This window comes from Coregonus clupeaformis, chromosome 14 (assembly GCF_020615455.1).
Source record: "Coregonus clupeaformis isolate EN_2021a chromosome 14, ASM2061545v1, whole genome shotgun sequence".
Lineage (NCBI taxonomy): Eukaryota > Metazoa > Chordata > Actinopteri > Salmoniformes > Salmonidae > Coregonus > Coregonus clupeaformis.
The window spans coordinates 14,715,829-14,743,782 of record NC_059205.1 but is presented as its reverse complement, the minus strand read 5'-3'; the positions used below and the strand labels follow the sequence as shown (position 1 = coordinate 14,743,782).

Sequence of the window (27,954 nt, the reverse complement as noted above, 5' to 3'; positions counted from 1 at the left end):
CCCGTTGCCTCAGCCTGCAGTTTCCCTCTCTGTATACAATATATATTATAGTCATAAAAATGCACAGTCTGACTCAAAGCCATGCCTTTTCATATGGTTTCTTTAATGAATTGAAATGTATCACACCTATGTAAACTTCAAAACAAGGTGGATAAACATGTAGATAATACTAGATAGATAATACTAGATGGCGTAGACACTTTTATCCAAAGTAACTTACAGTATACAGTGACATCACATAATATTAACGTGTTATAAAAGTGTTATAAAAGTGGATAATAATTAATGATAGAGAAGGAGAGAAAGGGGAAAGAAGATATAATTCTCACATTTTTACATTAAGTAAAAACAAAAACAAACAAAAAAGGAATGTCATTTCAGCCCCGTCCAACGGCAACTCAGAGTCTGTGTCCCAGGTGGGGACAGAACTCACTCTGTTACAATGGTGCCGTGACTCCGGTTACAGTCGGCTGTAGCAGACTACTAGGGAATGAGGGCAGTGGTGAAACTAGCAGGCTGGAATTGGTAGCCATCATGGGGTGTCACCCTCACAGAGATCTTACGCCAACTGTTTCCCATTGAGTAACAAGCTCCGTCTGTCAGCACGGTTGACTTCAGTGGCAAGTGTTGTGTACAGAGAGAGGGTGGGATGGAACTCACTCTTGTTACAGCAACATGTTGGTGCTCCATTTGCCTTCCAATCTGGGCCCATATTCCTTACGCTTCTCAGAGTAGGAATGCTGATATAGGATCAGATCCTCTTACTTATTATGATCTGAAAGGAAAAACATATCCTAGATCCCTCCTACTCTGAGACACTTTGTAAATACTGGCCCAGGTTTAGGAGAGCTATGGCCATACAATACAATGAAATATAGGGAAAGTGGAAGGAAGTTGCAGTCCATCATTTTCTTAAAACCTCAAATTGCAGTGCCTTTAGTATTGTCGTATCTATTGTCGATACCGGTATCACCTGTATCTCATTCTTCACTTCTCCGCTTGTCTCTGATTGAGAATCCTGGAGAGGGCTTGCCTCAGTATGGGACACCTGCTCCCCTGTTAAGGCTTCAGTTGAGTTTGGTTCTTTGACATTGGGCATCTCATTTCCCCCTGAATCATCCACAGACCTTCTGTCCTCCTCTGGGTCAATGTCCTTAATGGGTTGGTATTGACTTATCTCCGCCTGACTGTAGTCTTCATGGAGGGTATTCAAGTCAACATCCTTAATAGGTTGGTATTGACTGATCTCATCACTGTAGTCTTCAGTGGTCATTATGGAGTCTCCATGGAGGCTATTCAGGTCAACATCCTTCATGGGTTGGTATTGACTGATCTCGTCACTGTAGTCTTCATCTAGGCTATTCAGGCTATTCAGGTTCACTTCACTACTTATGCTGTTATCAGATTGCTGCAAGTCATGAGAGAACTCTTCAAAGAACTCTTCAATGCTCTTCAAAGGCCTGCCTGTGTTGTTGGAGCTTGGTTGTTGGCACCTTGTTTCATTGACATTTTCCCTACATTTACCATCTGCTGAAGACAGTAATTCATTCATCATCACATCAGAACATTTCTCCCTACAAAGTTTTTTTGTTTTTAGGTGCATCTTCAAATCAGTATGGGATATAAAAGTCCTTGGACACACCGGGCACTTGTAGGGGCCATTGTTGTAGTGTTTTAACATGTGCCTTCGCATATCAAGCATTCGAGCAGTAGTTTTTCCACACACATGGCACTTTCTGGAACAGTCTTTTGTGTGTCCTCTCAGATCATCTGGGAGCTGGAAAGTGTCCCCACAGTAAGGACACTTGTACTCACCAGGGACAGATTGGAGGTTGAGCCCGGTAGTAATTACTTCATCAGAACATTTCTCCCTACAAGATCGTTTCGATCTCAGGTGCGATCTCAAATCAGCATTTGATATAAAAGTCTTTGGACACACAGAGCACTTGTATGCTCCATTGTTGAAGTGAATTAGAAGGTGCCTTCGCAAACCCAGCATACGAGTTGTTATTTTCCCGCACACATGGCACTTTATGGAGCAGTCTTGTGTGTCTCCTTTCAGGTCAGTTTTTTTGTCTACTTTCAGATCAGGTTTTTTGTCTCCTTTCAGATCAGTATTTTTGTCTCTTTTTAGATCAGGGTTTTTTTTCAGATCTGGTTTTTGCTGGACAGTTCCCCCACAATAGTCATCACCATTTTCCTCACTATTATCCTTTTTCTTCATCTCCTCACAGCCACTCTTCTGGTGTTCCTCTAAGTCCTCACTGAATTCATAGTCTTGTCCACACTGGGTGCATTGATGTGACATCTGCTCAATGTGAGATCGCATGTGTCTTGTCAAGGCCAGTGTGTCAGTGAAAGTCTTGCCACAGAAGGAGCATGCTTTGACACGTTGGCTTCTTTTGTGAGAGCTGTTGGATGGCTCAGGAGTTAGAGAGTCCTGAGGTACACTCTCTGAGCGTTCTGCTCTGTTCTGCCCTTCGGCCATATGACCACTGTGCTCCTCTGAATGAAAGCTTCTTTTGTGAGAGGTATTGGATGGCTCAGGAGTTTGAGAGTCCTGAGGTACACTCTCTGAGCGTTCTGCTCTGTTCTGCCCTTCGGCCATATGACCACCATGCTCCTCTGAGTGAAAGTTCTGTATGGGCTGTTGCAATTCCTCCTCCCTCTTATGAGATGATGGGCAATGAGGAGAAGCATGGACTCCACCTAGTGTTGAAAAGAGAGAAGTGAGCAAGACATCCCCATATTGACATTAACTCAATCAAAGTCAAAGAGAACAACTTAGACAGATCCGGTGCTTGATTAAAATAGAATAGACCACATTTGAACAAAGATCCATACAGTGAAGGGATACATAACTTTCCTCAAATAAAGAACAAGGTACTGCAGCCTTATAGATGCAGGGAAAGGTTTTACTGAACTCGCAATGGAATGAAAAGCACTTAGCTATTCTCACAGCAGAATATCATAGACATTTAGGTCTAGTACCCACTTTCTCTGCATCTTTAAGCCTGTCATTGCTAGTTTCTTCTTCTTTATTCAGGAGTTTTGCATATCTAAGGAGCTTGACGTTCACTGCTCTACACTCACTAAGGAACCTTTCTTACCAGTCTCATCGACAGTGGCCCCTTTATTGACAGTGGTCCAAAGTTCATTATCTGATGGTTCAGCATCTTCCCTGAGAAGAGACCAAAATGAAAGTCAGTTATGATTTTCAATAGGCGAGTTCACTGCCAAGGTCCTACCCAGCAAACTGGGAAGATTCCCAGAACACAAGCTAGGGTTTTTATATAACATTAGGACAATAACATAAGTTTTTTGTTCAGAAAATGTTGTAAATGAAATATCCTTGGAATGTTCTAACATTCACTAAAATGTTGTGCATAAACCACCACCACAGAACATTCCCCAAATGTTCTCCAGGTAAAGTAATAACAAAATGTACCAGTAATGTTTTTAGGACATAGTGCGGCAGCAAAATATAAGAGCAATGTTCTGGGAACGTTCTTGCAAACAAACATTGTATAATCATCAGTACAACTGGACAGTTGTTGTATTATGAGAACATTTGCTGCAACCTAACAAATATTATGGGAACGTTCATAGAACCAATTTTGGTTTGCTGGGTAGCCACTACTGTAGGGGTATTCACATCTGGGCTTTGAGGTCTGCACCACTGCTGCTTTTCATCCTTCCCCCAATACCCCTCAAATCAGGGACCGATTCAGTCCTCTCTGTACACTAGGTGACTGTATTCTCTGGTCAATCAATTATATGAATAAATCAATTCACTACCTGGGAGAAAAGAAAACCAGCAGCACTGCAGACCTTGAGGCCTGGATTTGAATACATCTGTTCCACAGCTGACACTCACTCAGTTTCAGGTGAGCGCTCTCTTTTCACACCCTTTGCTTCAGTCTTCTCATTTTTGACCCCACGTCCTCTTCTCCATTTTTTCTTTCTGCCTCTTCTTTTCTGTCCTTGGGAACCCGTTGCCTCAGCCTGCAGTTTCCCTCTCCTTATAATCAGTTTTAGCGAGGTCTTGGGTAATGACATATCGCTAATGTCAAGCGTATGTGCTCCAACCTTTTCAATCATTAATCTTGTGATACCAGGTCCTATTTTCTGTCCTTTCTTTCTGCCTCTTTTTTTCGGTACTTGGGAACTCGTCGCCTCAGCCTGCACTATCCCTCTCTTTAGGGTCAGTGTTAGTGATGACTTGGGTAGCGGCATATCGCTTACATCAAGTGTGTCTGTTTCAATCTTCTCATTTGCAACACCACGTCCTCTTCTCCGTTTTTTCTTTCTGCCTCTTCTTTTCGGTCCTGGGCGTCTTGTCGCCTCAGCCTGCAGTCTCCCTCGCCTTAAAATCAGTGTTAGCAAGGACTTGGGTAATGGCATATTGCTAATGTCAAGCCTGTTCAACCGCAGTACAGGCTGACGGCGCAGACAGGCAGCTGTCAAGCGGCTGGTTTTCAGCCCGCTGCGGGTCTGAGGGCAGAAAACAGCTTCTTCTCTCCTAGTCTCTTTTATCGACTCTTTGTCAATTGTCTTGCGTTTAACTGTTATCTCAGTCGGGTCCTCTATAGTCTCGACCTCTACCTCCACAGAAGCAGAACCAGCTGGTGGCTTTACGGTCCAGACCCTACAATCTGCCATTCTGCAGTCCCAACTCATCTCTGGTTCATCACATAGGAAAGGGCTTTGATATCCCTGCATGGTGGGATAGGACTGTCTCTCTGGGCCAGCTTGGTAAGAGGCACTTTCTTCCTTCACAGAAGAAGGGACAGACAGAGAAGAGAGGATGTAGTCACCACCAGTGGACCTTAGAGCTAGAAACAAGGAGAGAGAGCATCACTAGTAAACATCAGGAATAACTATTGAAATCAATGATAACTTTTCTCTTCATTTCCTAATTTCTACCCATACAGTGCATTCGGGAAAGTATTCAGACCCCTTGACTTTTTCCACATGTTACGTTACAGCCTTATTCTAAAATTGATTTAAAAAATAATAATATCATCAATCTACACACAATACCCCATAATGCCAAAGCAAAAACAGGTTTTTAGAAATGTTAGCAAATGTATAAAAAAAGAAAAACAGAAATACCTTATTTACATTAGTATTCAGACCCTTTGCTATGAGACTCGAACATTTAGCTCAAGTGCATCCTGTTTCCATTGATCATCCTTGAGATGTTTCTACAACTTGATTGGAGTCCACCTGTGGTAAATTCAATTGATTGGACATGATTTGGAAAGGCACACACCTGTCTATATAAGGTCCCACAGTTGTTAGTGCATGTCAGAGCAAAAGCCAAGCTATGAGGTCAAAGGAATTGTCCGTAGAGCTCCGAGACAGGATTGTGTCGAGGCACAGATCTAGGGAAGAGTACCAAAAAATGTCTGCAGCATTGAAGTCCCCCAAGAACACAGTGGCCTCCATCATTCTTAAATGGAAAAGGTTTGGAACCACCAAGACTCTTCCTAGAGCTCGCCGCCCAGACAAACTGAGCAATCGGGGGAGAAGGGCCTTGGTCAGGGAGGTGACCAAGAACCAGATGGTCACTCTGATAGAGCTCCAGAGTTCCTCTGTGGAGATGGGAGAACCTTCCAGAAGGACAACCATCTCTGCAGCACTCCACCAATCAGGCCTTTATGGTAGCGTGGCCAGACGGAAGCAACTCCTCAGTAAAAGGCACATGACAGCCCGCTTGGAGTTTGCCAAAAGGCACCTAAATATTCTCAGACCATGAGAAACAAGATTCTCTGGTCTGATAAATCCAAGATTGAACTCTTTGGCCTGAATGCCAAGCGTCACGTCTGGAGGAAACCTGGCACCATCCCTACGGTGAAGCATGGTGGTGGCAGCATCAGAGACTAGTCAGGATCGAGGGAAAGATGAGCGGAGCAAAGTACAGAGAGATCCTTGATGAAAACCTGCTCCACAGCGCTCAGGACCTCAGACTAGGGCGAAGGTTCACCTTCCAACAGGACAACAACCCTAAGCACACAGCCAAGACAAGGCAGGAGTGGCTTCGGGACAAGTCTCTGAATGTTCTTAAGTGGCCCAGCCAGAGGCCGGACTTGAACCCGATCGAACATTTCTAGAGACCTGAAAATAGCTGTGCAGCGACGCTCCCCACCCAACCTGACATAGCTTGAGATGATCTGCAGAGAAGAATGGGAGAAACTCCCCAAATACAGCTGTGCCAAGCTTGTAACGTCATACCCAAGAAGACTTGAGGCTGTAATCGCTGCCAAAGGTGCTTCAACAAAGTACTGAGTAAAGGGTCCGAATACTTATGTAAATGCGATAATTCCATTTTTTTTTATTTGTAATAAATTAGCAAATAAATTGAATAACCTGTTTTTGCTTTGTCATTATGGGGTATTGTGTGTAGAATGATGAGGGGAAAAAACAATTTAATCAATTTTAGAATAAGGCTGTAACGTAACAAAATGTGGAAAAAGTCAAGGGGTATGAATACTTTCCAAATGCACTGTAATTATTGAAATATTAGGAAATATGTTATTTTTTTGTTTTTGTATAAAGCGAAAACAAATTCAGGCAAACAGACAAGTAAATTATTTCCAAATCCTGTACCCCACCTACCATTGGTGTCTAACTGTTTTCGATTTTTATGGTGACGCAGGAGTGTCTGTAACGGCTCAGGGTGAGCCACAGACTGCACACACTCCTCTAAGAGAGCAGGGGCAAGGCTGAGCCACGATGCAGTCTAAGAGATGGAGAAAGTAAAAATGGTGTTTGAAGGTTTTGTCTGGAATCAGAGGCACTTTGGGCCAAATAATTACTTGAGATCCGCATGTATACTAGGTATGGGCGCAGGTACTCGATAATCAAACAAAAGTACTCAATGTACAAATTCTACTAATTAGCAGGTTATATTAAAGCCACTGGCAACATTTCAAACTCTAAGATGTGTTAATTGTTTGTGGGGTATGTCAAGTGCAGTGAAAATGTTACATTTGGTTTCCAGAAATTGTAGCAACCGATAATATACTGTAAACTTTTTGCATTCATCCCCCTTTCACGCTAACATGTAAGTACTTGAATACTCGTACACAGAAATTATTTCAAATGCCCATCCCTACTGCATACCTCAGATGATGTACAGTACAATAATACCTGTTTAAGGTTTGGAGCAGGAAGCAGTTTCTCCAGTCTGGACAGGAACTCCCACACAAGAATCTGCAGTGTTGAGTCATACTTGGGGCCGAACTCTTCTGGAAAAACATTCTAAAATACAGGACAAGCAGATGACAGTCGAAAGTACATACATCAATTATGTGTCTATAACATAAGCCTAGAAATATAGTTATTGGTTTGCAATTCATAGCAAAAAAAAAAGGGTTCCATTGAAATGAATGGCTCACTGGCACCAGGTTGGAACCGGAAGCAGTGAAACACAATCATTTCACTTTTTCCCCAGCATAATATGACATTGGCCGTGTCCGAAATCTGTCTCGCCTACTACTTACTAAAATTATATACTGTGTACTAATCATACTACATGCTAATTAGAACGTACTGTTTAGTAAAAACGAATGCAGTAAGCAACAAATATCAACATACTAGGCTCATCCATACTGAGAATGCGTCATCTAATGCTCAATTGCGTTGATTCCCATCATTGGTTAATTTTGGTACAGCGCGTCACCTTATCTTAATTATCAGCGGTTGTCAAACACACGTGGGTCTTGAAAGAGGATTCTCTTCCTCGATAGTGTGCAGCGAATTCTACTAGATGAAAACTCGCAATGAGTATGACATCCTGCCGTTTAAAGTATCCTGCATTTTTGAACACCTGACCCTAGGCAACAGTGACTAGGTTCTGGTTTCAATGATGGACAAGTCACGGCCTTCGTCACTACCTTATCCGCTTGAATAAAATACAATATATTAACTAGCAAGAAGGAGATCACAGAGGTTATTTTTAATGAGTACATTTCGGAAGTGTAAATTTAATGTACTAAAAACACTTTGCAATGAGGCCTAGTGAACTCGCGATGGCCATATCAAAGCCATATCAGATATCTTGATGGTAAAACAGTGTGCTTTCAGCTCAATAATGATCGTGGAGAAATACAAAATTATACCTACAGAAAGCTGAGACCATCCTCTCTTTAATATGGACAACTTGTTGTTTCCAAAGTTGTGTTTTTTACCCCCGTAATTTCATTTTGAAATGTTATACACTCACGAGGGGGGAGAGAGAGTGTGAGAACATTACAGAACTCACTCATTACAGCAGCCGGCCCTAGCGAAACAGAAAGGCACAGCGGCAGGGTAGGCACTTTTATTACAGGAATCATGTGGATAATGCAATTTACTGTTGAACAAATTCATGGTTTTATCCGCCCCAAAAATATTTATAACATTTTAGTCATTTAGCAGACGCTCTTATCCAGAGCGACTTACAGTTAGTGAGTGCATACATTATTTTTTATATTTTTTCAAACTGGCCCCCCGTGGGAATCGAACCCACAACCCTGGCGTTGCAAACGCCATGCTCTACCAACTGAGCTACATCCCTGCCGGCCATTCCCTCCCCTACCCTGGACGACGCTGGGCCAATTGTGCGCCGCCCCATGGGTCTCCCAGTCACGGCCGGCTACGACAGAGCCTGGATTTGAACCAGGATCTCTAGTGGCACAGCTAGCACTGCGATGCAGTGCCTTAGACCACTGCACCACTCGGGAGGCAAAATAGGACGTTGTGATTGAGGTGACCAGATAGAATGTGCAGCTCGCACCAGCGTGATCAATACAATTTTAACTCGCACAGCCTAGTCAAAGTGACGCAAAATGCGACTAAATGGTCGCAGTCTGGAGCCCTGCCCCAGGTCCAGTGCAAGCCAAACAGCCCCATAACAAAGATCCACCACTGTATTTTACAGCAGTTATGATGTTATTTTCTGCATATGCATCCTTCTTTCGATGCCAGACCCACCACTGGTGTGCATGGCCAAATAGCTATATTTTCATGTCATCTGACCATAGCACCGGTTTCAGTGCCAATGCTGTTTAGCAAACTCCAGGGGCCTCATTTATCAATATTGCGTAGTAACTATTCTAAAATAATACTTACGAAAGGAATTTAGAATGTTCGTATGCATAGCAAAAGTGTGATTTATCAAAACAATCCTACGAGCGTCATACGCACACCAGTTGGAGATCACCATTGATAAATATAAATTGTTCTGAGCCCCAGTGCCTGTGCACAGCCTTCACTATTTGCATTATGAAACGCCCATAGTTAACCATATATGATCAAGATCATCCCTTTAAAGCCTGTGGGGAATATACAGTGAGGGGAAAAAAGTATTTGATCCCGTGCTGATTTTGTACGTTTGACCACTGACAAAGAAATCATCAGACTATAATTTTAATGGTAGGTTTATTTGAACAGTGAGACAGAATAACAACAAAAAAATCCAGAAAAACGCATGTCAAAAATGTTATAAATTGATTTGCATTTTAATGAGGGAAATAAGTATTTGACCCCCTCTCAATCAGAAAGATTTCTGGCTCCCAGGTGTCTTTTATACAGGTAACGAGCTGAGATTAGGAGCACACTCTTAAAGGGAGCTTGTTACCTGTATAAAAGACACCTGTCCACAGAAGCAATCAATCAATCAGATTCCAAACTCTCCACCATGGCCAAGACCAAAGAGCTCTCCAAGGATGTCAGGGACAAGATTGTAGACCTACACAAGGCTGGAATGGGCTACAAGACCATCGCCAAGCAGCTTGGTGAGAAGGTGACAACAGTTGGTGCGATTATTCGCAAATGGAAGAAACACAAAAGAACTGTCAATCTCCCTCGGCCTGGGGCTCCATGCAAGATCTCACCTCGTGGAGTTGCAATGATCATGAGAACGGTGAGGAATCAGCCCAGAACTACACGGGAGGATCTTGTCAATGATCTCAAGGCAGCTGGGACCATAGTCACCAAGAAAACAATTGGTAACACACTACGCCGTGAAGGACTGAAATCCTGCAGCGCCCGCAAGGTCCCCCTGCTCAAGAAAGCACATATACATGCCCGTCTGAAGTTTGCAAATGAACATCTGAATGATTCAGAGGAGAACTGGTTGAAAGTGTTGTGGTCAGATGAGACCAAAATCAAGCTCTTTGGCATCAACTCAACTCACCGTGTTTGGAGGAGGAGGAATGCTGCCTATGACCCCAAGAACACCATCCCCACCGTCAAACATGGAGGTGGAAACATTATGCTTTGGGGGTGTTTTTCTGCTAAGGGGACAGGACAATTTCACTGCATCAAAGGGACGATGGACAGGGCCATGTACCGTCAAATCTTGGGTGAGAACCTCCTTCCCTCAGCCAGGGCATTGAAAATGGGTCGTGAATGGGTATTCCAGCATGACAATGACCCAAAACACACGGCCAAGGCAACAAAGGAGTGGCTCAAGAAGAAGCACATTAAGGTCCTGGAGTGGCCTAGCCAGTATCCAGACCTTAATCCCATAGAAAATCTGTGGAGGGAGCTGAAGGTTTGAGTTGACAAATGTCAGAGTGGGACAAAATCCCTCCTGAGATTTGTGCAAACCTGGTGGCCAACTACAAGAAACGTCTGACCTCTGTAATTGCCAACAAGGGTTTTGCCACCAAATACTAAGTCATGTTTTGCAGAGGGGTCAAATACTTATTTCCCTCATTAAAATGCAAATCAATTTATAACATTTCTGACATGCGTTTTTCTGGATTTTTTTGTTGTTATTCTGTCTCTCACTGTTCACGTAAACCTACCATTAAAATTATAGACTGATAATTTATTTGTCAGTGGGCAAACGTACAACCCCATACCATGAAATACAATGGCTCAACCAAAAAATTAAAAATACATGTTTGATCCGAGACTGTAATAAAGGTGCTAGTGTCAGAGGTTGAATGCAACCAAAACATTTTACTTGGCTCGTTCAGTTGTGGTTTGACCAGTAAAAATATAAACATGGTGTGGGAGAAAGTAGGAATTGCAGTGAATGGCTGCCTCTTCAGAATGCCAGTCAGTGGCGGAGATGAAGTAAAGTGGTTTGATCTCAAGTTAAATGCCAAAAAGGCACTAATAGTTCACAGGCAGGACATTGGTGCAACTGGAGGGTGGCAGAGTGAGACGAGCCTCTCTCCTCCAGAACTAAGAATTGCTGGCATCATATGAGATACGGCACTGTAAGGCAGTGGTTCCCAACCTTTTTCGGTTACTGTACCACAAACTGAATTTTGGTCTGCCCGGAGTACCCCCTCATGTGCATTTTACCAGTAAGCCTATGGTCTCATGAGTCTTCTCAAGTACCCCCTGGGGATAAGCCAAGTAACCCCAGGGGTCCTAGTACACCTGGTTGGGAACCACTGCTGTAAGGGATACTACTGGGGGGTGACAGTGACCCCCAGCCCAGTGTCTGACTCAAGGCCATCGCAAGTTCAAGTTGAAGGTAAGGATACAGCATATCAATTTCATTCAATTAATATTTATTTATCATGATATTGAAAACTGTTTTTTCGTTGTCCTGTGTTTAAAACAAATAATTGTAGGCTAATGATTCGGAACAAAATGAATCAAACAATAACTTGACAAGGCATTAATACACATAAAATAATGTCTATTGCAGAGAGTGACTCGCAGAGATCCAGTCCCCGTGCCACCAAGGGGAAGTTAACTGGTGACAGTGCCAACCAGGGGAAGTCAACTCGTGCCAGTGCCACATCAAGTCGGGAGCCAACGGTGCTGACTGACACAGTCCTGAAAAAACAATATGACATCAATAACTCCATCCTCGAAATGTACAATAAATTGAGTGAGATTTGCATTGCATTAAATAACCTACAATTATTCACTAAAGCAACTGGTCACATGTGCAAATCAAATGTTCAATGAATAAATAAATGATCTAAACTACACTCATGTATGTGCCTTTTAATTCCTTAGGCTACAAAATTCTATTTGTATCAGGCATATGCTCGTCAGGTTGGTCCACCTGCTGTAGTGAGATGCCATGCATGATGGCCATATTGTGGAGCACACTGCAAGCCATTACAATATGGCAAGCCTTTTCAGGTCAATATTGCAATGCGCCCCCAACAGAAGACAAGCACAGCCACAACCCTTGAGCATGCCAATTGTCCGCTCCACCATGGACCTTGTGAGCGCATGGGCCGCAGTATAGGCCCTCTCCTGTGCCGTCACAGGATTTATCAAGGCAGTTATCAGCAGGGTAGGAAATTAACACAGCCAAATGAGGGTAGATTTTGTCATTGGCGGGTAAGAATGTATATTTCACCAGCCACGTTGGTGGGTGGTCACACAGAGCATTTGGGAACAGGTATTTTTATTTTTATCCAAAGCCCACATGTAGGAGTTGGTCGAATTGACCTGGCTACTAAAGTGTGCCTTGGTCCTCTTGTTTCTTGGCCAGTTAAATCGTTTTGTTCACATACTAGGTTGTTTTTCAATGTTGGTTTGAGTTTGCTGCAACAGTCTGAGATTTTTTTCATCACAGACAAGCTTACCACGGTAACAGCCGTTCCTTTAAGGGCCAGCTGAATATTTTTGTCTCACCTAATGATTGTGCTTGATTGAGAATGGATCACTCCCAAAAACTTTTACTAAGGAACTTTTAGTCATTGTTCTCCTAGATTTATTTGTGTGCTTCTACATTTCTACTTAGGAGCACATCATGTACTCCTTGTAAAAAATGTCAGTGTAGAGCCCTGAATAATAATAATAAGTAAGCCGTATCACTCAGCATTTTGTGGCAGGGCAGGCACTTTGTTGATTCTTGTAGTTCAGTTGTAGAAGTGTTTATCTATCTATTATTGGATCTAAATGATTTATTTGAACATACATTGGTTAAAAGACACAGGTCACAAAAATGAAATGAAATTAAGCAATACCCCATTACTTCTTACTAGTAGTACATTTCTTGTTTTTCAAACATTAGAAAGCATGCTCATCCGTGTTTTTGTGATTTTTTGTGTTTTTGGCTGATAAAACATCTGAGTGGCTGATAGATTTTTTAAATATACCTGCCACAGTGGCTGGTGGACCAAAAAGTTAATTTCCCACCCTGGTCATCAGACAGGATTTTTACAGATGACCTCTGTCTCCTACAAAGAGAGAGAACCATTAGGACAATTCAAGTTGCTTCAGCAATGTCAAATATACTTCAAATGAGTAGATAACACTCACCAATAAGCCATCCATCCTCAACAGCTCCCTCCTGTAGGAGTACAGGCCAACATTGCTGTTCTGCAGAATGAACAAGTTGTGCGTTCCACCTGGCCACCACTTTCAGTAACGTCTTTTCAGCATCACATATCACATTAATTGAGTGGAAGAACTTTCTGATCATAGTTGAACCCATTTTGGGATGGTACTTTTATCGAGATGTGGGTATCATCTATTGCTCTGACCGTATTTGAGAACCTGTTGATGGCAAAGAAACCCCTCTTGACTTCAACCTTTTGTGCGATGGTGTATGGCAATTGGATGCAACTGTAAGCAAACGCTGATGATTACATCCAACAGAGCAAGATCAGCCATCTCCCATTCGATTTCCCATTATCTCAGTCTTTCATAGTATTTCAACAATGGTTTCACACATCCCTCTAATTTAACAATTTACTGTACTATATATGGATTATTATCGTAACAAATGTGGTCAAATTACACTGAACAAAAATATAAATGTAACATGTAAAGTGTTGGTTTCATGAGCTGAAATAAAACATCCCAGAAATTTTCCATATGCACGAAAAGCGAATTTCGCCAAAAAAAAGAAGCAGAAATGTGTTTACATCGCTGTTAATTAGCATTTATCCTTTCCCAAGATATTCTAGCCACCTGACAGGTGTGGCATATCAAGAAGTTGATTAAACAGCATGATAATTACACAGGTGCACCTTGTGCTGGGGACAATAAAAGGCCACTCTAAAATGTGCAGTTTTGCCACACAACACAATGCTACAGATGTCTCAAGTTTTGAGGGAGCGTGCAATTGACATACTGACTGCATGAATGTCCACCAGAGCTGTTGCCAGATAATTTCATGTTCATTTCTCTACCATAAGCGACCTCCAATGTCGTTTTAGAGAATTTGGCAGTACCTCCAACCGGCCTCACAACCGCAGACCACGTATAACCACACCAGCCCAGGAACTCCACATCCGGCTTCTTCACCTGCGGGATCATCTGAGACCAGCCAACCAGAAAGCTGATTAAACTGTGGGTTTGCACATCCGAAGAATTTCTGCCCAAACTGTCAGATACAGTCTCAGGGAAGCTCATCTGCGTGCTCGTCGTACTCACCAGGGTCTGACCTGACTGCAGTTCAGCGTCGTAACCAACTTCAGTGGGCAAATGCTCACCTTCGATGGCCACTGGCATGCTAGAAAAGTGTACTCTTCACAGATGAATCCCAGTTTCAACTGTACCGGGAAGATTGCGTGTATGGCGTTGTGTGGGCAAGCGGTTTGCTGAAGTCAATGTTGAACAAAGTGCCCCATGGTGGCGGTGGGATTATGGTATGGGCAGGCATAAACTACGGACAACGAACACAATTGCATTTTATCGATGGCAATTTGAATGCACAGAGATACCGTGATGAGATCCTGAGACCCATTGTCATGCCATTCATCCGCCACCATCACCTCATGTTTCAGCATGATAATGCACGGCCCCATGTCGCAAGGATCTGTACACAATTCCTGGAAGCTGAAAATGTCCCATTTCTTCCATGGCCTGCATACTCACCAGACATGTCACCCATTGAGCATGTTTGGGATGCTCTGGATCGACGTGTACGACAGCGTGTTCCAGTTCCTGCCAATATCCAGCAACTTAGCACAGCCATTGAAGAGGAGTGGGACAACATTCCACAGGCCACAATCAACAGCCTGATCAGCTCTATGCGAAGGAGATGTGTCGCGCTGCATGAGGCAAATGGTGGTCACATCAGATACTGACTGGTTTTCTGATCCACGCCCCTACCTTTTATTTAAATTGTACAGTGCCTTGCAAAAGTATTCATCCCCCTTGGCGTTTTTCCTATTTTGTTGCATTTCAACCTGTAATTTAAATAGATTTTTATTTGGATTTCATGTAATGGACATACACAAAATAGTCCAAATTGGTGAAGTGAAATAAAAAAAAGAACTTGTTTCAGAAAATTCTAAAAAATAAATAACAGAAAAGTGGTGCGTGCAGATTTATTTACCCCCTTTGCTATCAAGCCCCTAAATAAGATCTGGTGCAACCAATTACCTTCAGAAGTCACATAATTAGTTAAATAAGGGGGGTGAATAGTTATGCATTGCCAAGTTCAGTTTTTTTGTCTAATTTCACAATAAAAAAAAAATTCATCTTCAAAGTGGTAGGCATGTTGTGTAAATCAAATGATCCAAACCCCCCCAAAATCCATTTTAATTCCAAGTTGTAAGGCAACAAAATAGGAAAAATGCCAAGGGGGGTGAATCCTTTTGCAAGCCACTGTATCTGTGACCAACAGATTCATATCTGTATTCCTAGTCATGTGAAATCCATAGATTAGGGCCTAATGATTTTATTTTAATTGACTGTCCTTATATGAACTGTAACTCAGTAGAATATTTGAAATTGTTGCATGTTGCGTTTATATTTTTGTTCAGTGTATATTATATAGTCCGTCAAGAAATGTTGCACGAATTCACAATGGAAATACAATGAAATCTACAAAATATTAAATTATTACTCTCACAATTTCACACATTTTAAACATATTTTCCAAATTCACTACGTTTGAAAAATAGTTCCCTTACTCCACCACTTGGCACTGTGCGCACGCATAATCATGGCTGTGCGTAAATTTACACACACTCTCAAGCAAACGTTCATATTGATAAATCTCACACTTCGTGTGGAAATGATCCCACACATGGTTTCCGCACAGATTTGTGCTTAAGCATGATTGATAAATGAGGCCCCAGGCATTTACATTTGTTGGTTGCTCTCAATAAAGGCTTTTTTTCTGGCAACCCTTACAAAAAGCCTATTGGCATAGAGGTGGAGTCTAATTGTAGATTTGGAGACTTGGTGACCCGAAGATGTTCTGTAAGTTTCCAACTTTGGCCCTTGGATTTTTCTTTGCCTCCTGAACCATATTCCTCACTGTGCGTGGGGACAAGATACACTTGCATCCAATACCAGGCAAGTTTACCACTGTTCCAGTGGTTTTAAGCTTCTTAAAGGGATAGTCCACCCAAATTACAAAATGACACATTGGTTTCCTTCCTCTGTAAGCAGTCTATGGACAAGGTATGACAGCAATCCATGCTTTGGTTTAGTTTCCCGGGCACTGTTTCCACATGCTAACGTTTTAGCATTTGTGGCACAAATCCCATTCAAGTCATGGGACCGATATTAGCCTTTTTCATGCATCATGTTCAAAACATCTATAAGTTACTTTTGTTTAGCTTCACAATACATTTTAGGCACTTTTGGTTGATTTGGATATGATGCGTGAAAAATGCAAATATTGGTCCCATGAATTTAATGGTATTTGGATAAGAGCGTCTGCTAAGTGACTAAAATGTAAATGTAAACGTAAAATTTGGCCACAAATGCTAATATGTTAGAATGTGGAAACTCTGCCAGGGAAACTAAACCAAAGCATGGATTGCAGTCATACCTTGTCCATAGACTGCTTACAGGGTAAGGAAAGCAATGTCATTTTGTAATTTGGGTGAACTATCCCTTTAATTGTTGCCCTAATAGTGGTAAGTGAACCCATTGCCTGATTTATGAAAGTCAACACCCATTTGTCATTTTTTGTTTGTGAGTGCTTTGCCTTTTCCCATGGTGATGGATGACTTTAAAAAGTAGAATGTTAATGCTGATTATATTTTGTTTGATTTTATTTATAAGAATCTTTAGGAGTGCCAAAAATGTTGACACCAATCTTTTTGAGAAAAACTAAATCTATTTTTCTGAGCAATTGTATTAGATAAAATAATATAATTTTCACTTGTTTCTGCATACAATATAGCTCAGTTTTTATATTATTTATTTTATACCGTCTTTCTTGCTCATCTTTAAAGGGTGCCAATAATTTTGGAGGTGACTGTATTAGGAAAAGTCTGAGTTTGTAAGTCATAGGTCAAGAGTTTGTAAGTCATAGGTCAAATTATAGGTAGCCTGAATAGTATCCACCTAATTTTCTAACGTTGCTATGGGCACAACCAAACAACGGAAGTGATGGATTCGACTTCCGCTTCACTTCCCTACTGCAGCGCACGGTGGCAAACTTAATGTAGTAAATTATTCTAAGGAGTCAATTTATAGAGCATAAAACTAAACAAGTATAAGTGTAATGATAAACTATAGCCTAACTATAAAATGTCAGTGAGCATCCACACTAGAGGAAAATGTATAGTTTATTGTTCTACAGTCCTACAACGCATCCTACTGCACGCTGCCTATTAATAAAGGCGGTAACGACCATTCTGTGCTTTCAGAGTGTGTTTGTCATAGTGACAACTGCAAATAATAGCCTACTTCAATGTACATGCAGGCCTAATGAAAAATAATATAGTAACTCATATTTAAATGTAGCAATTCATCAACAAGCCTGCGCTTCTTTTAAAGTATATCAACATTGACTCATTGCCCAAGTGGTTTGCAAGTGATTTCCATTGTTCTAATGGTTGTCAATTCCTTTGGGTCTTCTTTTTTACTGTGCTCATCTCTCTGTCCTGTGCAAATATTTGCAATGCATCAGTGCAACAATGTTATCATAACCGGCCAAAAGTAATCACACCAACGCACTCCCTCCTCAACTTTCCCGACAGTTAATTTGGCCTAATCTGTAGGCTTATTTTACATTCAGCAATGAGCACGAGCACCACTGCTTCCTTCCCCAAATAGACTATTAGGCCTAGTATAAAACATTATCAAATTAAATGTCCTATAGCATTTGTAGCCTATAGCCTTTCCTGGGATTTCACGAGAAGAGGAATGGCCTATTGGGGAGAGGGTTTGTTTAGCCTGTAGCCTGTTGCGCATGGGAACAGCTGGAAGACAGAGGCTAGTGATGTGTAACCGAAGTAAGAAGCTAAATATTAAGCGTTTCATTAGCCAAATATTAGGGCTATAGGCTAAATACAGTGGCTTGCGAAAGTATTCACCCCCCTTGGCATTTTTCCTATTTTGTTGTCTTACAACCTGGAATTAACATTTCTTTTTTTGGAGGTTTGTATCATTTGATTTACACAACATGCCTACCACTTTGAAGATGCAAAATATTTTTTATTGTGAAACAAACAAGAAATAAAATAAAAAAACAAAACTTGAGCGTGCATAACTACTCACCCCCCCCCAAAGTCAATACTTTGTAGAGCCACCTTTTGCAGCAATTACAGCTGCAAGTCTCTTGGGGTATGTCTCTATAAGCTTGGCACATCTAGCCACTGGGATTTTTGCCCATTCTTCAAGCCAAAACTGCTCCAGCTCCTTCAAGTTGGATGGGTTCCGCTGGTGTACAGCAATCTTTAAGTCATACCACAGATTCTCAATTGGATTGAGGTCTGGGCTTTGACTAGGCCATTCCAAGACATGTAAATGTTTCCCCTTAAACCACTCGAGTGTTGCTTTAGCAGTATGCTTAGGGTCATTGTCCTGCTGGAAGGTGAACCTCCGTCACAGTCTCAAATCTCTGGAAGACTGAAACAGGTTTCCCTCAAGAATTTCCCTGTATTTAGCGCCATCCATCATTCCTTCAATTCTGACCAGTTTCCCAGTCCCTGCCGATGAAAAACGGGGTGATGAGAGGTGTTGGGTTTGCGCCAGACATAGCGTTTTCCTTGATGATGGCCAAAAAGCTCAATTTTATAGTCTCATCTGACCAGAGTACCTTCTTCTATATGTTTGGGGAGTCTCCCACATGCCTTTTGGCGAACACCAAACGTGTTTGCTTATTTTTTCTTTAAGCAATGGCTTTTTTTCTGGCTACTCTTCCCAGCTCTGTGGAGTGTACGACTTAAAGTAGTCCTATGGACAGATACTCCAATCTCCGCTGTGGAGCTTTGCAGCTCCTTCAGGGTAATCTTTGGTCTCGTTGTTGCCTCTCTGATTAATGCCCTCCTTGCCTGGTCCGTGAGTTTTGGTGGGCGGTCCTCTCTTGGCAGGTTTGTTGTGGTGCCATATTCTTTCAATTTTTTTTATAATGGATTTAATGGTGCTCCGTGGGATGTTCAAAGTTTCAGATATTTTTTTATAACCCAACCCTGATCTGTACTTCTCCACAACTTTGTCCCTGACCTGTTTGGAGAGCTCCTTGGTCTTCATGGTGCCGCTTGCTTGGTGATGCCCCTTGCTTAGTGGTGTTGCAGACTCTGGGGGCCTTTCAGAATAGGTGTATATATACTGAGATCATGTGACCCTTAGATTGCACACAGGTGGACTTTATTTAACTAATTATGTGACTTCTGAAGGTAATTGGTTGCACCAGATCTTATTTAGGGGCTTCATAGCATACACATGCACACACCACTTTTATGTTATTTATTTTTTATTTCACTTTATTTAAGTTCATTTTGACTATTTTGTGTATGTCCATTACATGAAATTCAAATAAAAATAAATTTAAATTACAGGTTGTAATGCAACAAAATAGTAAAAACGCCAAGGGGGATGAATACTTTTGCAAGGCACTGTATTTACCTGTCAAAGTGCAAGAACAAAAAGGTTACAAATTATGAAATGGCAGATCTGTGCATTCCTCCAGGCTGCGCTCTGTGGTCCCGGGGCACTCAAAGCTCCACTATTGATTAGACCTAAGCATAGCCGGTGCAATGAGGAATTCATTATTGTTATCAAGTGAGTACACAATTATTGTCTATAGGCTGTACACGGCAGTGATATAGGTTAATTTGAATAACCTCTCAAACGTCCTGTTTTGTTTCATGCTGAAATAACTGCATAGCCTACAGCCTAGGCCTGATTATGCAACCATTTGGATCTGTTTGGGTCTATTCTTGACAGTTTAGAAGGTCCAGAAAGGTACATTAGCAGGCCACTCATATGGTGTATTTTGTCTGAATGTAGCCTATTGGTGTTGAGATCAATAAGCTCTCACAGTCTCACGTCAGAATTAGACGTTAATCCATGTTTCTCAAAAGTCAAGTGTCGAAGTTGTTCCAAATGTCAAATTTCGAAGTCTTTGGTTACTTCTCTGCATCGTTCCAAGGTTAAGTTTAGGCATTAACTCCGAATGGTTAAGGTAAGGGTTAAGGTTTGGGAAAGGCTTAAAATAAAAATATCAAAAACAACATTCTATCGCTGGATTCGAACATGCAACCTTTGGAACCAGAGGCAGATGCTTACACTCATCCACCATCCCTTCCACAATGCCCTAGCAAAACAAAAGCCTACTTGAAGGTAACAGCATTCACTGTTGCCCCTAGTGTCTGGTTTCCAATACTGACTTTTATCACGGGTGACCTGCCTGGTTAAGATAGGCCTACTCTAGGAAAGTAGGGTCTTCTTCTTTCCAACTCCCCGCCCATTCTTAATTCTGTAGCCTATTTTACATTCAGCAAGCAAGAGCAAGCGTGCATCTCTCCTCCAATAGGCTATTAGTAAATGAAAAAAGTCCAAATAAGTATCAAACAAGCTTTTGTGGCTTTTCCTGAGACTCCACAAGATTTAAGAGGAATAACCGAGGCAGCGGAGAGGCCAGGTGCATAATTGCGCAACAGAACAATGAAAACAGACAGACTGGAGATGTAGCCTAAGTTAGAAGCGTATGCATACTAGCCCATAATTCATAAACTCAATGTTAGGCTTAATACTGCAGTGAATATATCCAGTCAATTTACACAGCGAAAGAAAAAAAACGTATCAGATAACTAAATCATAGGTAGCCTACAATGTGTGCACTCCCAGGCCTCGGGCACGCAGCTCGAAAAGCTACCCTATATTTTTTTAGGGGCAACACATTTATCCTACCTAGGCTACAACAACACAATGTAATTAAGAATGTTGTTATTGTTTTGAAGTGAGTACAAAACTGTAGTCTAGGCTGTAAACTGCAGTGAATAGCCTATGTCATTTGAATAACCGCTCAAAAGCCTGATGTTTTGAATGCATATCCTTTTTCGAAATAACTGCATCTAGCCTGCCTGATTGGGCAACAATTGATATCAGTTATGGGTATTTTCTCTGCAGTTTAGCCTACAAGTCCAGGCACATTAGCATGCCAGTAATATGGTGTATTTTGTCAGGATGTATCGGCTAACAGAAACATGCTAATGCAGGGATTTCTAGTGGCATGCATATGAATTATGATAATGCTTGAGCATGGAGGAAATTGTAGCCATAGTTTCCCAATTTGTGTTTTAAAAGTGTTCGAAATTTAGGTGGATAGACCAGGCACCAAACCCTAATAATATTCTTTCTCTCTTTATATACTGTATATCAAAATGAACCTTTACCAGTTGAATTTAGACATAAATGTAAAGAAAAGTTGTATTACAATTGTTCTGAAATGAGGAAAATGCATTGGGAAAGTATTCAGAACACTTCACTTTTTCCACTTTGTTACGTTACAGCCTTATTGTAAAATTGATTAAATAGTTTGTTTCCCTCATCAATCTACACACAATACTCCATAATGACAAAGCAAAAACAGGTTTTTAGACATTTTTGCAAATTCAATAAAAAAATAAAATCATATTTACATAAGTATTCAGACCCTTTACTCAGGACTTTGTTGAAGCACCTTTGGCAGCGATTACAGCCTTGAGTCTTCTTGGGTATGACGCTACAAGCTTGGCACACCTGTATTTGGGGAGTTTCTCCCATTCTTCTCAAGTGCATCCTGTTTCCATTGATCATCCTTGAGATGTTTCTACAACTTGACTGGAGTCCACCTGTGGTAAATTCAATTGATTGAACATGATTTGGAAAGGCACACACCTGTTTATATAAAGGTCCCACAGTTGACAGTGCATGTCAGAGCAAAAACCAAGCTATGAGGTCGAAGGAATTGTCCGTAGAGCTCTGAGACAGGGTTGTGTCGAGGCACAGATCTGGGGAAGGGTACCAAAACATTTCTGCAGCATTGAAGGTCCCCAAGAACACAGTGGCCTCCATCATTCTTAAATGGAAGAAGTTTGGAACCACCAAGACTCTTGCTTGAGCTGGCAGCCCAGCCAAACTGAGCAATCGGGGGAGAAAGGCCCTTGTCAGGGAGGTGACCAAGAACCTGATGGTCACTCTGACAGAGCTCCAGAGTTCCTCTGTGGAGATGGGAGAACCTTCCACTCCACCAATCAGGCCTTTATGGTAGAGTGGCCAGACGGAAGCCACTCCTCAGTAAAAGGCACCTGACAGCCCGCTTGGAGTTTGCCAAAAGGCACCTAAAGGACTCTCAGACCATGAGAAACAAGATTCTCTGGTCTGATGAAACCAAGATTGAACTCTTTGGCCTGAATGCCAAGCATCACGTCTGGAGGAAACCTGGCACCATCCCTACGATGAAGCATGGTGGTGGCAGCATCATGCTGTAGGGATGTTTTTCAGCAGCAGGGACTGGGAGACTAGTCAGGTTTGAGGAAAAGATGAACGAAGCAAAGTACAGAGAGATCCTTGATGAAAACCTGCTTCAGAGCGCTCAGGACCTCAGACTGGGGCGAAGGTTCACCTTCCAACAGGACAACGACCCTAAGCACACAGCCAAGACAACGCACGAGTGGCTTCAGGACAAGTCTCTGAATGTCCTTGAGTGGCCCAGCCAGAGCCCGGACTTGAACCCGATCGAACATCTCTGGAGAGACCTGAAAATAGCTGTCAGCGACACTCCACATCTAACCTGACAGAGCTTGAGAGGATCTGCAGAGAAGAATGGGAGAAACTCCCCAAATACATGTGTGCCAAGCTTGTAGCGTCATACCCAAGAAGACTCGAGGCTGTAATTGCTGCCAAAGGTGCTTCAACAAGGTACTGAGTAAAGGGTCTGAATAAATATGTACATGTGTTATTTCAGGGTTTTTTGCAAACATTTCTAAAACCCTGTTTTTGCTTAGTCATTATGGGGTACTGTGTGTAGATTGATGAGGGAAAAAAAACAATAATACATTTTAAAATAAGGCTGTAACGTAACAAAATGTGGAAAAGTCAAGGGGTCTGAATACTTTCCAAAAGCACTGTATGTTTTAGCGTTTTTACATCTTTAATAACTTATTTCCAGATATTTTCGCAACTACCCACAATGCACTTTCTCAACATCATATGAAGAACCGGTGCTACCTAGCTAGTTCCAGCTGGCTAACGTTAGCTACTAGCCATGCTTGCATGTAATTACATTCCAAACCAAGTTTTGGCGCTGGTGAGCTACTATGTACATCCACGAAAAATAAACCATATAAATTAATGCGCAAAAATGCATATTTCTTTCCTGTGTGTGAGGTAGTGGTAGTCGAGCGAGAGTTGTAGTAGCTTTCAGTCGTTCGTAGCTAGTACTGTAATACCCACACAGTGCAGTAATACCCACAAGGACGGGGTTACGACTCATTTGTGGCCTAAAAACAAAAAGCTAGATTTGAAGTGGGACGGGTTTGTCCGGTAGAAGCAAGCGGATTGGAGAATGGGAACCGTGAGCACGTCTACTGTATGCAGTGCTCATTTCAACGCGGAGGACATCGATGGCTTAGTATAACCAATGGAAGGCAGGATTTGGAATGAGACTGAAACCAGGCACTGTGCCGAGCGTGAATGTGAAGCCTACAACCTCTATTTCCTACCGACCTACCGGTATATCGCGAGTGTCAGCAGTGATGGATATAAACGGGGTAAATTCAATGTGGATTTAACTCACTATATCGCTATTGGATTAGTTGACTCTCCCTCGGCCGGTGAAACGGCCTCTCCCTCTGAAGGCCTCTCCTTGGCTCTTCTTTGACTTTGGTAGCTAACTCAGCTGTCAATTGGTAAGTCTCCGCTCTCTCTACTTTATATCTGCTGGCTTTTTTGTTGTTGTGTTCTGTGGGTCCCTGCCTGTGCTAGACTAGTTGTTCTCTGGCTTACTACTTAGCTATGTCGACCGTGGTGGTTGGCTAGCTAGGCTAGCTAGCTGGTTAGGCTAGCCAGCAGGCTAAAATAAACTTTAGCTGGCTGGCTTGCTGGCTAAGATAACTGCATATACCGGTAACATTATTTGATAACTGGTTAGATGGCGTTATGCATTTAGAAAACTTTGGTTTACTTCAATGTAGGTGTAAGCTAGGGGTTGATAGCAACTGGCTGACTCACGCAGTGCTAATGTAACGTTAGCAGGCTAGTAGGGCTAACGTTAGCAGGCTACTTGGCTAGGAACCTTACAAGCTGATTTGTAACAATAAATGTATAAAGTATTTGCTTGTAAGTTGGCTGAAAATTTGATTGAAAACAGTAGTCAAGATTGCGAATGATTTGGTTTAATTTGAAATTATACATTTGAAGTTATTTCTGTTGGAGTTTACATTATAGGGAATCGGCTGGCTTGCCGGGTCCTCCACATTACTTCACACCTCGCAAATGTTTTTTGCGGCATGACTTCGACATTTTTCAGAATTCTGATCAGTTTTATGTAATAACTCGAAAAATTGAAAAGTGAGGTAATTTTGCATTGGGACTTTTGATGCGTATTCTAATGCAAATCCATATGTTACATGTGGTTACGTTTATGCCACCTACCCTTTAACAGAAGTCAAAACTCTCACGGTAGCTACCCTTAGTTGATGCTAATGTAGCCACGTAGAGCAACGTAGCTATCAAAACAACGTCTTTCGTTACTATGGGGCAACAATAGACCCCATGCATATTGGGTAGCCCATGCTCATTGGGTAGCCACACAGGCAAAACTAAATAGTAGGCTGGTGACTGGTGATTATGGGGAAGCAAGTGTCACTTGTGCGATGTGAAGCCTATGATCGGAGGTGGAGCGGAGCCTGCCTATCTGCCCACAGTCATCGCTTGCTTCGCAGCAGCTCACCAGCTGATGTAGGCTGTGTTCCGCGCCCTTCCCACTGCTAGAGAACAGAACCCTCGCTGCTCTGTGCACCCAGTGCTGCTAATATTCTGCTTATCGTAGTAGCCTATCCAGTTCAAGTGCATATACAAGTCACGAGAAGGCGAGTCCGAGTCACCAATAGTCGAGTCACAAGTCATGAAAATCTGGACTCGAGTACTACAGCACTGTCAATTATAGACCATATAAAACCTTGATGAACGTTAGCTTTACAGAAAAGGTTTCAAGATGATCCGATGAATGGTGCATGTTTTTCAAAAGTTTTTCCAAAAAACCTCATGGATGTTACATTGCCTGTCCCTGTCACCCCCCTATTTTTACAAGACACTTCAATTTGGTTTGTATTGCTTCATTAACATCTCATCTTTATAACTAATACTGGGAGACAGCTGTGAGTGGAAAAACAAGCTCTGTGAGCCCTGTCTAAAAGCCATGAAACATGATTGTCTGAACAACCTTTTTGAGACTTGCCCACCTACTGTGTAATGGTCAAAATTCATGCAATTTCCTACTTAAAATTATCAAGGAAAATTATGACATGGTTTCATTTGGAAATTAACTTTATTTGTGCATGCTCAGTTTGACTTTTACTCAGAATCACCCTTAAAACGTTATATTTTCACATACCCAAAATGCCTACTATTTAGAACGCAAGTATGGGTATTCGGACAAAGCCACTAACCTGGAAGAAGAGTTCCCTCTCCTCTGGCTCCTCCATCAGGGTTTCAATCAGCTTCGTGAAGCTCGCCTCTGATGCTTCCACATTTGGATCTGAAACCTGCAGCAAGAATGCACAGTGTGTAAATAAAACTAACCATAGGTTAGCAACACTTGATCCTATACACTGTTTATCTATAATGCCATTTAGAAAATATACTTACAGCCTTACATCCTGTCTACTTAGTATTTTGAGGCGAATGTGGGAATAGAACCCACATTATAAGCAATGTGTTCCATGTTACAAGGACCACACTCCAACCAACTGAGCCATTAGAATCACGGTTCCTTCTCGGAGTAGTCCTCACCTCTCCCTTATGATTGGAGATACAGCTCCTCATCCTGTTCAGGTGTGGCTGAACGGTGTCAGGGCGACACAACTCATCATCACAGCGACATAACTCCAGAACCAGCTGTCAATAAAATGAGAAGTGAGTATTCATGGCAACAGGTGTGTGCGTGATCATTGAGTTTAATGTTGAAGTAGGTTGAGGTTTCCCCTAGATACTTATCTAAGGTAAATCTTGCGTTTCCTTACATAATGGTTCAGATTTGAAGGTACGCTGATCCTAGATCTGTGCCTAGCTGCAAATTCTACATCTTTCCCTCTTGTCACCCCCACTCACCCGTGCTCTCAGTCCCATGAGGAGTTGGACCCTCTCTCTGTAACTCATCAGCTCAGGGACTATTTCCAACACAGTGGTGGCAAACTCCTCCAGCACCCCATAGTCCATGATGTCTCTCCGCTCAATCACCTGCCACAGAGCAGCACACACCAGCCGCAGCGGAGGAACAAAAAGACGCAGAGACGACAGAGGAAGAGGGGAACCTAGAAGAGAAGATTATGTGCATTCAAAAATAACTTGAAAAAAAAGCAAGCTAGCTACTATAACTTGGCCAGTACTTTATATAATGCCCCAACCCTTTCTGCTCTTGTTCACTCCCCTTTCCAGCTCTTCTAGATACAGGCAGGTGTAAAAAACAGTGCCATCCATGTCAGATCTATGATGAGGAGTAACAGAAGGAGGGAACACCTTTTTGGAATAACATTTAGCCTTGATCTATGAGGAAGCCACAGAGATCCTATTCAATTATTTGAATTCTAATTCTATGGAGGAAGCGATATAATTAAGCAATAAGGCCCAAGGGGGTGTGGTATATGGCCAATATACCATGGCTAAGGGCTGTCCATACGCATGATGCAACGCAGAGGGCCTGGATACAGCCCTTAGCCGTGGTATATTGGCCATATACCACAAACCCCAGAGGTGCCTTATTGCTATTTATAAACTGGTTTAGAGCAGTAAAAATAAATGCTTTGTCATACCCGTGGTATAAGGTTTGATATACCATAGCTGTCAGCCAATCAGCATTCAGGGTTCGACCCACCCAGTTTATAACTACACACATTACACTAAAAAACATTACTGTCTGATTTGCACAACATTTCTAATGATTTATATTATTGAGTTCTTATACTAATGCATGATTTTCTATCTGGTTATGGGTATTTTTTCCAAATTGGCTGTGGTTAAACTCGTTCCAAGGCTCAAGCCAGGGCCCAGTGTGGAAGGGCTATAGTTCTGACGTGCAAAACGACTAGCCAAAATCTAAACTGACCCTTACCTTAACAAACCCTTAACCTTGACCCTAACCAAATGTTTTACCAATTCTCAAATTAAATATATTTGAAGTCCGTATTGCCGCTAAACAAACCATCGTTGTTATAGCCCTTTCCGCGAGACTACTGGCAAAGATGGTGGTTGGCTAGCTAGTAAGGTAGCTAGCTTGAAATTGTGGCAGCAATGCAGATTGCAACAGGTCACCTATACAGTTAATTGTAATATATGAATAATTTACCCTGTTCCTCCCGGAGCGTTTGCATTTTGTGCTTTCGTAAACATTAGCTACACCAAAAACAGTGGATCTCTTCACAGATCTGTCCGTGAAAATCTTGTATACAGCGTCACACGGTGCATAGTACGACATTAATAACGCCTGTTTTTCTGTACCATGTTATCATCTTCAACGATACAAATGTTTTAGCTACACTATTTTTATTTGTAATATGACCAATATAATGATACATTAAATTATGCAACTGTGTTTATGTAGAAAATAGTTCAAACTGCAGGCAGAATTGTAGACAG

The 27,954-nt window shown here is 41.9% G+C and overlaps 1 protein-coding gene across 2 annotated transcripts; it reads right to left on the bottom strand.

Moving 5' to 3' along the window:
- Nucleotides 1-82: 82 nt before the first annotated feature.
- On the bottom strand, nt 83-27,802 carry LOC121581161. Of its 2 annotated transcripts, XM_041896575.2 has the most exons (9): nt 27,665-27,802; nt 26,431-26,633; nt 26,113-26,217; nt 25,770-25,865; nt 7,156-7,266; nt 6,622-6,745; nt 3,878-4,835; nt 3,111-3,181; nt 83-2,709 (listed from the first exon to the last, which is right to left on the bottom strand). In XM_041896575.2, the coding sequence occupies exons 1-9, from the start codon at nt 27,687-27,689 to the stop codon at nt 905-907; spliced, it is 3,498 nt and encodes a 1,165-aa protein (XP_041752509.1). In that variant the 5' UTR covers nt 27,690-27,802; the 3' UTR covers nt 83-904. The 2 variants fall into 2 exon arrangements, with proteins under 2 accessions (XP_041752509.1, XP_045080651.1); XM_045224716.1 differs by lacking the exons at nt 83-2,709; nt 3,111-3,181; nt 3,878-4,835; nt 6,622-6,745; nt 7,156-7,266 and adding exons at nt 11,345-11,790; nt 13,074-13,154 and having other exon boundaries at nt 27,665-27,796.
- Nucleotides 27,803-27,954: the final 152 nt, after the last annotated feature.